This window comes from Schistocerca americana, chromosome X, assembly GCF_021461395.2.
Source record: "Schistocerca americana isolate TAMUIC-IGC-003095 chromosome X, iqSchAmer2.1, whole genome shotgun sequence".
NCBI classification, from domain to species: domain Eukaryota; kingdom Metazoa; phylum Arthropoda; class Insecta; order Orthoptera; family Acrididae; genus Schistocerca; species Schistocerca americana.
Window position 1 is genome coordinate 877,872,614 of NC_060130.1, and position 15,697 is coordinate 877,888,310.

The 15,697-nt window shown below is 47.7% G+C and overlaps 1 protein-coding gene across 1 annotated transcript in view; it reads right to left on the reverse strand.

The window, feature by feature from the left end:
• The window catches only part of LOC124556367 (nose resistant to fluoxetine protein 6-like), a 196,940-nt gene that overhangs the window by 73,301 nt on the left and 107,942 nt on the right, over positions 1–15,697 (reverse strand). Inside the window, exons 5-6 of the mRNA XM_047130331.1 lie at positions 9,791–9,889; positions 1,498–1,665 (exon numbers count right to left, since the gene is read on the reverse strand). Of these exons, the coding sequence (XP_046986287.1) occupies positions 1,498–1,665; positions 9,791–9,889 (267 nt within the window). The remainder of the gene's footprint in view (positions 1–1,497; positions 1,666–9,790; positions 9,890–15,697) is intronic.

Genomic DNA, 15,697 nt, shown 5'->3' on the forward strand with positions numbered 1-15,697 from the left:
GATTCGAACCTGCGACCGTAGAGGTCGCGCGATTCCAGACTGAAGCGCCTATAACCGCTCGGCCACAGCGGCCGGCCGGGCTTTTTCCATAAATCCTAAGAGTACGAGGGTTGGGGATCTCTTCTGAACAGCACATTGCAAGACATACCAGATATGCTCAATAATGTTAATGTCTGGAGAGTTTGGTGGCCAGCAGAAGTGTTTAAAGTCAGAAGAGTGTTCCTAGAGCCACTCTGTAGCAATTCTGGGCGTGTGGGGTGTCGCATTGTCCTGATGGAATTGCCTAAGTCCGTCGGAATGCACAATGGACTGAACAGATGCCGGTAATCAAAGAGGATGCTTACGTAGGTGTCACATGTCAGAGTCGTATCTAGACGTATCAGGGATCCCATATCACTCCAGCTGCACACGCCCCATACCATTACAGAGCCTCCGCCAGTTTGAACAGTCCCTTCCTGATATGCAGGGTCCATGAATTCATGCGATTGTCTTCATACCCGTACACGTCTATCAGCTCGATACAATCTGAAGCGAGACTCGTCCGACCAGTCAACATGTCTCCAGTCATCGACAGTCCAATGTCGGTGTTGACGGGTCCAGGCGAGGCGTGAAGCTTTGTGTCGAGCAGTCATCAAGGGTACATGAGTTGGCCTTCGGCTCCGAAAGCACATGTCGATGGTGCTTAGCACTCTGGCACTTTTTGATGGCCCAGCATTGAAATCTGCAGCAAGTTGAGGAAGGGTTGCACTTCTGTCACGTTCAACGATTCTCTTTAGTCGTCGTTGGTCCCGTTCATGTAGGGTCTTTTTCCGGCCTCAGCGATCTCGGAGATTTGATGTTTTGTCGGATTCCTGATATTCACGGTACACTCGTGAAATTGTCGTGCGGCAAAATCCCCACTTCATCGGAACGGAGATGCTGTGTCCCATCGTTCATGCGCCGACTATAACACTACGTTCAAACTCACTTAAATCTTGATAACCAGCCATTGTAGCAGCAGTAACCGATCTAAAAACTGTGCCATACACTTTTTGTCTTATATAGACGTTGCCGAGCGCTGCGCCGCATTCTACCTCTTTACATATATCTGTATTTGAATACGAATGCCTGTACCAGTTTCTTTGGCATATCAGTGTATGAAAGTCAAGGAAATTGTCATATTAAACTGAATAACCTTTCAATTCGACGGCACTTCGGCTGATTACATATCAGTTTCTCTGTTTATTTATTAAATCAGTATTTTATTCGGTCTCAGAAGCCTGAATGGACCCCGCTCCAGATCTAGTCACCAAGAAACATCTGGGAACCAAACCCAGGACTTACACATTAGCAACCAACAGCGGTATCAAGTAGAACACTGATGCAACCTCGGTCATAGTAGTCTTAATGTAGCTCGACAGAACATACGCCTTCGGTTGCCTAAAAAAAACCTTAGGACCAAAGCTGTGAAGAAATGTGAGGATAAGCAGTGGCAGTAGAATCAGGCGGCGTGCTCACCTGCGAAGGGGAAGGCGAACATGCAGGTGTGGCCTGCGATGACCCACAGCAAGCTGAAGACGCGCAGTCCGTGCACGCAGCTGAGCGCGTCGCTGCCGGAGCCCACGTCCAGCAGCTTGCCGATGTTGGTGCGCAGCGAGAAGCACAGCAACAGGCGCAGCCACGTCCCTGCGGTCACATCACATTACAACCTCAGACATTCTGCAGATGACGCACTTACCTATAACGAAGTATATTCTGAAAAAGCTTCCACAAATATTCAGTCTGTCTTCACAAGCATCAAGTGTTTTCACAATTTCACAATTGCGAATGTGGACAACCATCAGCCGTAGAATGGAATGACGACAAAGAAAATTTGTACTTATATGGATATGGTGTCTGTTCTCTCGGGCATGTCCGAAAGAACAGACACTATATCCATATAAGCATACAGTTCTCTCCATACAGGCCATGACCTTCTTCTTCTGTGCGGGTGCTCACATATTCCCCGAACTCTTACGGGACTTGGTAAGAATGTCTTCCACGAGTAGTGTGTGTGTGTTGGGGTGGGACACTACGAATGTAGTGTGTGGACATACAAGGTGAGAAAGTGGGTGTCGCGGGAGGCGTGCGCGAGATTGTCCCTGCAGTCGCGCTATTCTCTGTGCCCTCGGTGGCTCAGATGGATAGAGCGTCTGCCATGTCAGTAGGAGATCCCGAGTTCGAGTCCCCGTCGGGGCACACATTTTCATCTGTCCCCGTTGGTATATATCAACGCCCGACGGCAGCTGAAGGTATTAATACACTCCTGGAAATTGAAATAAGAACACCGTGAATTCATTGTCCCAGGAAGGGGAAACTTTATTGACACATTCCTGGGGTCAGATACATCACATGATCACACTGACAGAACCACAGGCACATACACACAGGCAACAGAGCATGCACAATGTCGGCACTAGTACAGTGTATATCCACCTTTCGCAGCAATGCAGGCTGCTATTCTCCCATGGAGACGATCGTAGAGATGCTGGATGTAGTCCTGTGGAACGGCTTGCCATGCCATTTCCACCTGGCGCCTCAGTTGGACCAGCGTTCGTGCTGGACGTGCAGACCGCGTGAGACGACGCTTCATCCAGTCCCAAACATGCTCAATGGGGGACAGATCCGGAGAGCTTGCTGGCCAGGGTAGTTGACTTACACCTTCTAGAGCACGTTGGATGGCACGGGATACATGCGGACGTGCATTGTCCTGTTGGAACAGCAAGTTCCCTTGCCGGTCTAGGAATGGTAGAACGATGGGTTCGATGACGGTTTGGATGTACCGTGCACTATTCAGTGTCCCCTCGACGATCACCAGTGGTGTACGGCCAGTGTAGGAGATCGCTCCCCACACCATGATGCCGGGTGTTGGCCCTGTGTGCCTCGGTCGTATGCAGTCCTGATTGTGGCGCTCACCTGCACGGCGCCAAACACGCATACGACCATCATTGGCACCAAGGCAGAAGCGACTCTCATCGCTGAAGACGACACGTCTCCATTCGTCCCTCCATTCACGCCTGTCGCGACACCACTGGAGGCGGGCTGCACGATGTTGGGGCGTGAGCGGAAGACGGCCTAACGGTGTGCGGGACCGTAGCTTAGCTTCATGGAGACGGTTGCGAATGGTCCTCGCCGATACCCCAGGAGCAACAGTGTCCCTAATTTGCTGGGAAGTGGCGGTGCGGTCCCCTACGGCACTGCGTAGGATCCTACGGTCTTGGCGTGCATCCGTGCGTCGCTGCGGTCCGGTCCCACGTCGACGGGCACGTGCACCTTCCGCCGACCACTGGCGACAACATCGATGTACTGTGGAGACCTCACGCCCCACGTGTTGAGCAATTCGGCGGTACGTCCACCCGGCCTCCCGCATGCCCACTATACGCCCTCGCTCAAAGTCCGTCAACTGCACATACGGTTCACGTCCACGCTGTCGCGGCATGCTACCAGTGTTAAAGACTGCGATGGAGCTCCGTATGCCACGGCAAACTGGCTGACACTGACGGCGGCGGTGCACAAATGCTGCGCAGCTAGCGCCATTCGACGGCCAACACCGCGGTTCCTGGTGTGTCCGCTGTGCCGTGCGTGTGATCATTGCTTGTACAGCCCTCTCGCAGTGTCCGGAGCAAGTATGGTGGGTCTGACACACCGGTGTCAATGTGTTCTTTTTTCCATTTCCAGGAGTGTATATTTCTAACTTCGTAAGAAAATTTGTGTCGGACAGGGGCTCGAACCCCGATTTCCCGTTTATCGCGAGCGGTCGCCTTATCGTTTGACTACCCGTGTACGACTAACAGCCACACATAAACTTTCATATGTCGTCAACTATGCGTCAACAGCCTGTACTCGTACATCCATTGTGCATATTCCCGTACAAGTGAGACATTTTGCTTGAAAGACTCTTTCCTGGTGTCGGCGGATAAATAACAATCAGAATAACACAGGCACTGCAATATCGTATGGCAAGTCTTGTCAAGAGCCCGAAGCGACACAAAGATTGCGACTTCCTGTAGGTGTTCAGGAATGTAAAATTGTGCATATCACAAAAGCCAAAAGATGTAGTATCCTATGTCTACGATATCAAGGAGTCATAACTACAGAGTGAATAAAATGAAACGCCCTGAAAATATTTCATGCACCTAAAGGAGACGACCCAGTTTACACATTCTGCCCTGACTGCAAGTAATGAATGTTGGGTTTGCTATCTTAAGGCGGATAAAATATTTTTCGGGCCAGTTTTATTTCGTTGGTCCTATAGAATCAGTCACCTCTTGAACTTTGTGGGCTCAGTCGCACCATAAAAACATTTGAGCGACCCATCCTAGAACTTTGATCAAATATTTGGCACTTTACCAAATAGACGTAACAGCACGTATTGGCTTATAACAAATAATATCAGTACAAACGGTCAGTGGCTTGTTGGACGTACGCGAAAACATCACAGAATAATCGACACTCCTTAACTGGCAGACGCTTGAAGATAGACGCTAAATATTACACAAAACCCTACTTAAAAGTTATGAGGCTGAGTAATGAATGCTGTGTCTTAAATGAAGTTTTGGCCTGGGAGTAATGTGCCTGGCGCACTGTGTAATGACTTTAGCTTTTTCGCTTATTATTAGTAATAAGTCCAAATCGAACAATCCACCCTTACAACAATTCACCAACGATGTACAAGGGTGTTAATTTTTGTGTTGTTAAATGATTTTCAGTGAATATCACCGGAGTACCTTAATGTTTCGGTAAAAAAAAAAAATTAAATATCGCGAGGCATTGTTCAGTAGGATATCCCAAGGCGTATAAGTTTAGAGCCTCTCGGAAAGCGTGTTTTTTCTCCGCATACATTGCCCCCTTTCCTTGGAGATATGTGAGAGTTGTATTGTATGTGCATTCGTGAAGTGTAGGCGAGTGTCATGGATGCCTGAATAGTGAAGTGTTATGTTTGCGTTTTACGATGAGGATGAGAGAAGGGAGAGGGTGGATTCCCGTGCCGGACACAAGCTATTCCTCTCGGGTGTTCGCCACGCTTAACGTCCCAACCGACAGACAGATCATCATACCAGTACCACACTCCCTCATAACATGAAACACTGCGGAGAGGTTTGATATTCAATCCAGGACATTACTGCAAAGACTGGTGATCAGGAACTTTAGGCTACCACTACTCCTACCCTTGCTAGCCAAATATGGGCAGTGGAAACGTCATCCGCCCCAGGATTCGGTTCGGTTTATTTAAGAGCCGAGTGCCACCGCAGAGGCGTGCATTAGCGACCTCGGCTACCGTGGCCGGTAATATTTCGATCTTTCTTTTTTTACAGGATGGCCAAAATGAAACTGGCCTCAAAATTATTCCAACAATTTGTCAAACAATACAAGAGGAACGACTGCACATTTTCAGTAAGATGGAGCAACAGCACACATCACACATGCAGTCTTGGCGCTATATCGTGACGTGTTCTGTGAAGACAGAACAGTCAGCAAGAGTAGTAACATATCCTGGCATCAAAGATGGCCTGATATACCTCCCTGTGGTTTTCACCTGTGGAGACAGTTGAAGAACCAGGTGCGCTGAAACAGCTTCCACATATTCTGGAAGACCTACAGCATAGCAATGATAACGCTATTGCTGTCATCCCTTAGACAGAGTCGCTATGTCTGTCACAGTGTGAAAAATCGCGCGCAACGCTGCATTAAAGTCATCGGTTGCCATTTCCTACTTCATCTGTGGAAAACAATTATTTTGGTCATTAACTGTGATAACTAACTTCGTGTCAGGCCTATGAAAGTGTCACACTAATAAATACTGAATGATTCATAAGGTATGTATCGTATTGTATGTTAACCGCAGTGGTCAACAACCCCACGACGACTACCACAGTCCACTTCAACCCTCCGCCGCCCCACACCGAACCCAGGGTTATTGTGCGGTTCGGCCCCCGGTGGACCCCCCAGGGAACGTCTCACACCAGACGAGTGTAACCCCTATGTTTGCGGGGTAGAGTAATGGTGGTGTACGCGTACGTGGAGAACTTGTTTGCGCAGCAATCGCCGACATAGTGTAACTGAGGCGGAATAAGGGAAACCAGCCCGCATTCGCCGAGGCAGATGGAAAACCGCCTAAAAACCATCCACGGACTGGCCGACTCACCCTCGACACAAATCCGCCGGGCGGATTCGTGCCGGGGACCAGGCGCTCCTTCCCGCCCGGAAAGCCGTGCGTTACACCGCACAGCCAACAGGGCGGGCATTCAGAAGGTTGCACGCAAATTGAAGAGTCGAAATGCAAAAACTTTGGGATAGGAACGTTTTGGCTTGGAAGTAACCCTGAGCTAGTGAAAGCTTTGGATTGCCAGGAACAACAAGGACAATCAGTTCACACGCGTCTTAAATTCAGTAAAGATAACGTTTTGTTTTAATTAGATTAGGAAATGAGACACTTAAAGTAGTAAAGGAGTTTTGCTATTTAGGGAGTAAAATAACTGATGATGGTCGAAGTAGAGAGGATATAAAATGTAGACTGGCAATGGCAAGGAAATCGTTTCTGAAGAAGAGAAATTTGTTTACATCGAGTATAGATTTAAGTGTCAGGAAGTCGTTTCTGAAAGTATTTGTATGGAGTGTAGCCATGTATGGAAGTGAAACATGGACGATAACTAGTTTGGACAAGAAGAGAATAGAAGCTTTCGAAATGTGGTGCTACAGAAGAATGCTGAAGATAAGGTGGGTAGATCACATAACTAATGAGGAGGTATTGAATAGGATTGGGGAGAAGAGAAGTTTGTGGCACAACTTGACTAGAAGAGGGGATTGGTTGGTAGGACATGTTTTGAGGCATCAAGGGATCACAAATTTAGCATTGGAGGGCAGCGTGGAGGGTAAAAATCGTAGAGGGAGACCAAGAGATGAATACACTAAGCAGATTCAGAAGGATGTAGGTTGCAGTAAGTACTGGGAGATGAAGAAGCTTGCACAGGATAGAGTAGCATGGAGAGCTGCATCAAACCAGTCTCAGGACTGAAGACCGCAACAACAACAACAACAACAACGTTTTGTGTAGTATGGTTTGATGCAGCACCAACAAACTTTCCCGTAGAAGTACGTGGTGCATTCAGAGTCATATATCTCAGGGGCTGGTTTGGAAGGAGATATCCAATTGCACGGTCACCACCTCGCTCACTTCGTTTTTCGCCCCTTGCTTTTTTTTGGGGCGGGGGGGGGGGGTCGCCTGAGAAGCCTCATGTACGTGACACCGTTTGCCGACGAAGAAACACTTCCCGTCAGGATACTTGCAGTGCCTGATGAGATTCGTGCGATGCCTGGTGTACGTGGTATAGTGCACCAGTATTTTCTACGAAGATGTTATGCATGTATCGATTGTGGTGGTCGTCATTTTGAACACATTCTGTAATGTAGTACATTGTTGAGTAAATAGTACACTGACATGGTGAACTTAAGGTGTTTGTTGTTCCATACGTTCCACAGCTTTCACTGGCTTAGGATTACTTACAAGACCTTAAGTTCTTGTTCCAAAGCTGTTGTACCCGCCAGGACAAAAAAAAAACAAAAAAACAAAAAAACAAAAAAAAACATAGCACCACGAAGGAATTATCCTTATGGAGCTGAAATCGGTAGATCTTACGTACGCGTAAAGACAAACTAATTATTTCAATGTCAGAAAAATTGGATAAGTTATTCAGGAGAAAGAGTTTCACAAATTGAGTAAGTCAGTAAAACATAGGTCCGCCTGTGGACCTTATGCAAGCAGTTCGGCTTTGCATTGATTGACAGAGTTATTGGACGTCCTCCTGAGGGATATCGTACCAAATTCTGTCCAACTGGCGCGTTAGGCCGTCAAAATCCCGAGAAGGTTGGAAAGCCTTACTCATGAAGCTCCAAACGTTCTCAGTTTGAAAGAGATCCAGCAAAGTTGCTGGCGAAGGTAGCGTTTATCAAGCAGGAAGACAAGCAGTAGGAATTCACGCCGTGCGCGGATGGGCATTATCTTGCTGAAATGTAGGCCTAGAATGGCTTGCCATGAACGGCAACCAAATGGAGCGTAGAATATCGTCGACATACTGGTGTGCTGTAAGGGTGCCAAGAAAAAGAAACAAAGGGGTCCTACTTTGAAAAGAAGTGGCAACCCAGACCATCACAACTAGCTGTTGGGTTGCATGGCGTGCGGTAGTCAAGTTTGTGTCCCACCGCTGTCTGGAGTGTCTCCAGACACGTCTTCAGCCTGGAATCTTATTGAATCGCGTAGAATTGTCTTCAGTGATGACTCCCGCTTCGAAGAGATCTCTCGATGACCAGAAAAGACGTGTCTGGAGTCGCCCCAGACAGCTGTGTGATCCCAACCCGACTGAGGCCCGCCATACGGCCTGACGACCAGGAGTGATGATCTAGAGTGTCACTTCATTTCATAGCAGGACTCCTTTGTTTGCGATTCGCGGCATCCTTAAAGCACTGCGGTACGTAAACGATATTCTAGGTACCATTTTTGTTGCCGTTTATCGTAAGCCATCCTGGGCTTACATTTTTGCAAGATAATGCTCGCCTGCGCAATTCAGGGGTTTCTATTGCTTGTATTCGTGCTCGCCAAACCCTACCTTGGCGAGCAAGGTAACTGTACCACTCCCCAACTGAGAACGTTTGGAGCATTACAGGCAGGGCTCTCCAATCATCTCGGGGCTTTGACGATCTAACGTGACAATTTGACACTATATCCCTCAGGAGGACGTCCACAACTCTGTCAATGAATGCCAAGCCGAATAACTTCTTGTGTAAGGTCCAGAGGTGGACCGACGCTCTGTTGACTTACTCAATTTGTGAAGCTCTTTTGGAAATTTGTGGTAAAGTCTTATGGGACCAAACTGCTGAGGTCTTCGGTCCCTAAGCTTACACACTACTTAATCTAACTTAAACTGACTTACGCTAAGGACAACACACACACTCATGCCCGAGGGAGGACTCGAACCTCCGGCGGGGGGACCCGCGCGGACCATGACATGGCCCCCTAGACCGCTCGGCTACCTCGCGCGGCCTTGTGAAGCTCTATCTACTGAATAAATCATCCAATTTTTCTGAAACTGTAATCATTAGTTTGTCTGTAAATCTACATCACATCTCCCGATTTCGGTTCCATTCGGATAACTCATTCGACCTCCTGTGGGAATCTCAGAGTAGCGAACACGGAGTCAATGGACAGGGGCTGCGGATAGATGAAGCTCGGTGGGAATGTGGTCGTGCGGTAGCGTTCTCGCTTCCCACTCCCGGATTCCCGGGTTCGATTCCCGGCGAGGTCAGGGATTTTCTCTGCCTCGTGATGACTGGGTGTTGTGTGACGTCCTTAGGTTAGTTAGGTTTAAGTAGTTCTAAGTTCTAGGGGACTGATGACCATAGCTCTTAAGTCCCATAGTGCTCAGAGCCATTTGAACCATTTTTTGATTGTGCAGTGGTGAACGCATCTGCTAGTAAACAGAAGATTCCGGGTCCTAATCCAGGTCCAGCACTAATTTTCACTCGTCGCTGCTGATCTCGCGTAGTGCTCCCCCCCTGCAGCTGACAGCAGTGATCCCCATCAATTTACGTACTTGTAATAATTCTAACTCGTGTTGAATTTGGCTGGATACAGCAGATGAAAGTGGTTTCAGCTTCAAACGAATTTAAATAGTTAATTTGAATTGTGTCGCTTTATGTACATAAAAACAGAAATGTTTCAGTCATTCCGTAGGAAATTTAACAACACGCATTTACTCAGAAGGAATTCCGTGCTTACCTTGCCTTGAGTTCACCTCTTTTTTAACCGGCGGCTCTTTATCTTCAGGTGGTCCACTCGCCGTGTAGCTCAGATGGTTTCCATTACACTCGATCACCTCTGCGAACAAAAGAGCTGTTTATTACATTTGTATTTAAAAGTGCAGCGCAATGAAATAATTCTTAGTAATAACTTCTACATCAGTGAGCTAGTCTCTGTAATTTCACATTAAAATAAGAGAACTGTTGTAAGCGGAAGACAGTATCCAAATGAGATGAAATTTGTATTGCAGGATGAGGATATCGACGACACGAAATAATTTCAATACTTACTGTACAATGCATCGACAACCTGCTATTCATTGTGAATAGAGTTAGCTAATCCGATTCAGTTTTACGGAGTTGATTAATTACTTTTCCGATCAAATATACACATGGCTTTCAGTCATATCTACTTATCAAGAGCAGAGAACTTTTTTAATGCATTCACTCTCAATTGTCACGTTTGGGAGTTGAACGAGTATAAACAAAAGCATGTCCAGTCACCCCCGCCAAGGAAGCAACAAAAAAAAAAAAAAAAAAAAAAAAAAGGGAGCACTAATGCGCTGCTTCCTGGACTCGGGTAGGCTCGCCGGCCCCGGATCGAATCCGCCCGGTGGGTTAACGACGAGAGCCGGTATGCCGGCCAGCCTGGATGTGGTTTTTAGGCGGTTTTCCACATCCCACTAGGTGAATACCAGACTGGTCCCCACCTTCGGCCCCAGTAACACGGCTCACAGACATTCCGTCCTGGGGGGTTCGGGGTGGCATCAGGAAGGGCTTTCGGCCACCATCTGCCATTAACACTGCCAAATCTGTCATAACAAAGCCGATCCCGCGTTGGAGCGGGATAAAGGCCCGAGAAAGAAAGAAAAGCAAAAGTATGTCCAATCCGAGCACTATACCTGACGCATTTCGGACGTACACTTGAAGGCAGACTAGAAATATTTGAGGGTCAGCAATTATGTTAAAGAAGAGCCACATTATCAACGAGAGCTGTGGATTAAAAAAGAAATTACACTTTCTGAGACTTTCATCACCAAAATAAGCAATTACATATTGAACGAATGTTGCTGAACTCGAGCTCTTGAGAAGATCCACAATGTGTGACTTCCAGTTCAAGGTCTGATGAATAAGAACGGCCATGAATTTTCAGCATTCAGTATCACGTATTTCCTTTCCATTGTGCGTTGTTGATGTTTATGGCGATATATCCTATATTTTGCAGGATTGAATGAACGGTGTTTCTTTTTTGTAAATAGAGTGATGGACTATTTTTAAACCACAAACCGATAATTTTTGTGAATGTTCCATTTATCTTTCTTTCTGCTGTTGTATCTATATTGCATTTGATTATGATGCTTGCATCATCCGAAAAGAACATTTCAGAAGATCAAAACAAACTGAAAAACGATGTAGAAAAAATGTCTGAATGGTGCGAAAAGTGGCAGTTGGCCCTAAATAACGAAAAGTGTGAGGTCATCCAGATGAGTGCGAAAAGGAACTCGTTAAACTTCGGTTACACGATGAATCAGTCTAATCTAAAAGCCGTAAATTCAACTAAATACCTAGGTATTACATTTACGAACAACTTAGATTGGAAAGAACACGTAGAAAATGCTGTGGGGAAGGCTAACCAAAGACTGCGTTTTATTGGCAGGTCACTTAGAAAATGTAACAGACCTACTAAGGAGACCGCCTACACTACGCTTGTCCGTCCTCTTTTAGAATACTGCTGTGCGGTGTGGGATCCTTACCAGGTAGGACTGACGGAGTACATCGAAAAAGTTCAAAGAAAGGCAGCCCGTTTGGTATTATCGCGAAATATGGGAGAGAATGTCACAGAAATGATACAGGATTTGGGCTGGAAACCATTAAAAGAAAGGCGGTTTTCGTTGCGACGGAATCTTCTCACGAAATTCCAATCATCAGCTTTCTCCTCCGAATCCGAAAATATTTTGTTGACACCGACCTACATAGGGCGGAACGATCACCACGATAAAAGGAGAGAAATCAGAGCTCGTACGGAAACATATAGGTGTTCTTTCTTTCCGCGCGCTATACGAGATTGGAATAATAGAGAATTGTGAAGGTGGTTAATGAACCCTCTGCCAGGCACTTAAATGTGATTTGCACAGTATCCATGTAGATGTAGATGCGAGCTTATTTCATTCTTTTTCGGAATTCTTTGAGGCGAAAAGTTTCACACATTGTTAAACACATGGCTGAGTAACTAGAATCACAGCTCTGTTCGCTGCCAATGTGCCACGAAAGAGCGTCAGTAGAAATTCTACGCCCGTCCATTTTCGTGAACATAGTGTTTGGTTTTCGAGCCAAATAAAGCAGACAACCTGCCGGTGGAGAGCACAGAGAGCACAAAATCACATTAACCAGCTAGTCCCTTGTGTTGCCAGCGATGTGTCTCTTGACTCGGGATATCCCATCTGCGTGCACGTAGACGTTAGTTGCCTAGTCCCCTGTGCCGACGGCTTAATAATCTGTCATCGTAATGTGTCCGCTCTCTGTTTGACTGTCGCCGGCCATAACGGGCAAGTAAGCGTTCTGCAGCTGAGGAGCCCAGAGATGGACTGCCTTCTCCTCTCTGGAAAAAGGTTATCACCTTAACAAACCGAATTCGCCACACAGATACGGCTATCAATTAAGTATCGAACTGAAAAAGACAGAGCATGTAACGGGGATTGTCTAGCAGTTAGTGTATCCAGATTCATTTGTCGTGAAATCTTAAAATATTTTCACCGTTCGCCTCTGTTCTACTTGCGACTGAAAATGTGAGGTGGCTCTAAATTCTAAAGGCTTGCATGAAAGTAAAATAATATGCTGGGTAGCCCTGAACTCCGCCGACAAAACTTCGAAAGTTTTTCAGGAGTATTTTCTGCATAGTTTGGTACGATGGACCCTTTCTCCGGTGGATCGTTACAGAGTAATTTCATTTCGTTTGATTTCTTACCTCAGTTTATCTTAACATTTGCACACCAGTGCAAATGTCGACGGTATGTGCTGTGTGTCTTGCCTGGAAACAAACTTGTTCCATTCATTCACGGTACTTGAAGTTGATAATAGTAATGCTCAATTTATTCTTCGCCCTCTCCTTGCATTTAGCACTGCTCGCTTTTGTCTCGGGCCTGCTTTTCCGGCAGTGTTAGATATACGTTAAGTGATACACAGCAGAACAGATTCGTTTACTGATGAGGAGCTGGCCAATATGTAATACGCATATGTGTTCACTGAATGAAAAGGCAGAGGGGAGACGACGAACTGTTGAACTGTTCCCGCAGAGACGGCATCCACGTCACAGCCTGCGTGCTTTGTATGAGATTTTTTGCAGTTCTCTGTGTTCTGTATTGTACGTTTTAGTCATCTCACAGTACCGCCTTTTTCACTGTTGTAGAGATACGAGGACCGTCTAAAAAGTATACGACCTTTGATTTTCTCACGCAAAATAGAGACGATAGCGCGGCGCCAGTGTACACAGTAAAGGAAGAGACCGTCATGCGCATGAGTGAATTTTGTCAGTCGCTGCCTGTCGGTCTCTGAGTGAGCTGCTACACGACGTGTTCGTCGGATTACCGATTCTCTCAATATGACAACGTGTTGAGCAAAGATACTGCATCAAATTTTGTCAAAAGCTTGGTGAATCTCAAAGCGAAACAATTCGCAAGATTCAGCAGGTGTTTGGACAAGATGCGATGGGTGTAACACAAATTAAGGAGTGGTTCAACCGACCAAAAATGGACGCACATCAGCAGAGAGTGACCAGCAGGCCCCAAACTGCTCGGAGTTCAACTGTTGTTGAGAGGGTGCAAAATTTGGTGATGGCAGATTGTCGATTGACCGTGCAGGAGATTGCCCAAGAGGTTGGAGTGAGTAAAGATTCTGCACATGCAGTTTTGCGTGATGATTTGAACATGCACTGAGTGGATGCGAAATTCGTGCCCAAGTTGTTGTCGCCGGAACAAAAAGACCGCCGTTTTGACGTTGGACAGGATCTTCTGGACGCCACCAATACTGATCCTAGGTTTATGAACACCGTGATTACTGGAGATGTGTCATGGGTGTACGGGTACGACCCAGAAACAAAAAGACAGTCGTCGCAATGGAAGCACCCAAGTCTCCAAGGCCGAAGAAAGTGCGGCAGGTGCGAAGCAAAATCAAGGTGATGCTGACTGTCTTCTTTGATGTCCGTGGAACTGTGCATCATGAATGCGCACCAGAAGGACAAACAGTGACAAAGGAGTACTATCAAGATGTTCTCCGGCGACTCCGTGACGCAGTTCGGCGCAATAGGTCAGACATGTGGACGGCGAAAAACTGGCAACTGCATCACGACAACGCCCCCGCACATTCATTCCATTTGATCCAAAATTTCTTGGCCAAACATGGAATCACAGCCGTTCGCCAACCTCCTTACTCTCCAGAAATGGCTCCTTGCGACTTCTGGTTGTTTCCAAAATTAAAGACGCCACTGAAAGGATCCCGTTTGAGAGTAGAGAAGAGGTAATGTGGAACACGACGACGGAGCTGAACATCATTCCAAAAGAAGACTTCCAGAGGTGTTACCAGCAATGGAAGGATCGGTGGGCTAAGTGTGTGCAAGTACAAGGGGCCTACTTTAAAGGCCCAATCCCGTCAGGTATTCGAAATACACTCCTGGAAATGGAAAAAAGAACACATTGACACCGGTGTGTCAGACCCACCATACTTGCTCCGGACACTGCGAGAGGGCTGTACAAGCAATGATCACACGCACGGCACAGCGGACACACCAGGAACCGCGGTGTTGGCCGTCGAATGGCGCTAGCTGCGCAGCATTTGTGCACCGCCGCCGTCAGTGTCAGCCAGTTTGCCGTGGCATACGGAGCTCCATCGCAGTCTTTAACACTGGTAGCATGCCGCGACAGCGTGGACGTGAACCGTATGTGCAGTTGACGGACTTTGAGCGAGGGCGTATAGTGGGCATGCGGGAGGCCGGGTGGACGTACCGCCGAATTGCTCAACACGTGGGGCGTGAGGTCTCCACAGTACATCGATGTTGTCGCCAGTGGTCGGCGGAAGGTGCACGTGCCCGTCGACCTGGGACCGGACCGCAGCGACGCACGGATGCACGCCAAGACCGTAGGATCCTACGCAGTGCCGTAGGGGACCGCACCGCCACTTCCCAGCAAATTAGGGACACTGTTGCTCCTGGGGTATCGGCGAGGACCATTCGCAACCGTCTTCATGAAGCTGGGCTACGGTCCCGCACACCGTTAGGCCGTCTTCCGCTCACGCCCCAACATCGTGCAGCCCGCCTCCAGTGGTGTCGCGACAGGCGTGAATGGAGGGACGAATGGAGACGTGTCGTCTTCAGCGATGAGAGTCGCTTCTGCCTTGGTGCCAATGATGGTCGTATGCGTGTTTGGCGCCGTGCAGGTGAGCGCCACAATCAGGACTGCATACGACCGAGGCACAAAGGCCAACACCCGGCATCATGGTGTGGGGAGCGATCTCCTACACTGGCCGTACACCACTGGTGATCGTCGAGGGGACACTGAATAGAGCACGGTACATCCAAACCGCCATCGAACCCATCGTTCTACCATTCCTAGACCGGCAAGGGAACTTGCTGTTCCAACAGGACAATGCACGTCCGCATGTATCCCGTGCCACCCAACGTGCTCTAGAAGGTGTAAGTCAACTACCCTGGCCAGCAAGATCTCCGGATCTGTCCCCCATTGAGCATGTTTGGGACTGGATGAAGCGTCGTCTCACGCGGTCTGCACGTCCAGCACGAACGCTGGTCCAACTGAGGCGCCAGGTGGAAATGGCATGGCAAGCCGTTCCACAGGACTACATCCAGCATCTCTACGATCGTCTCCATGGGAGAATAGCA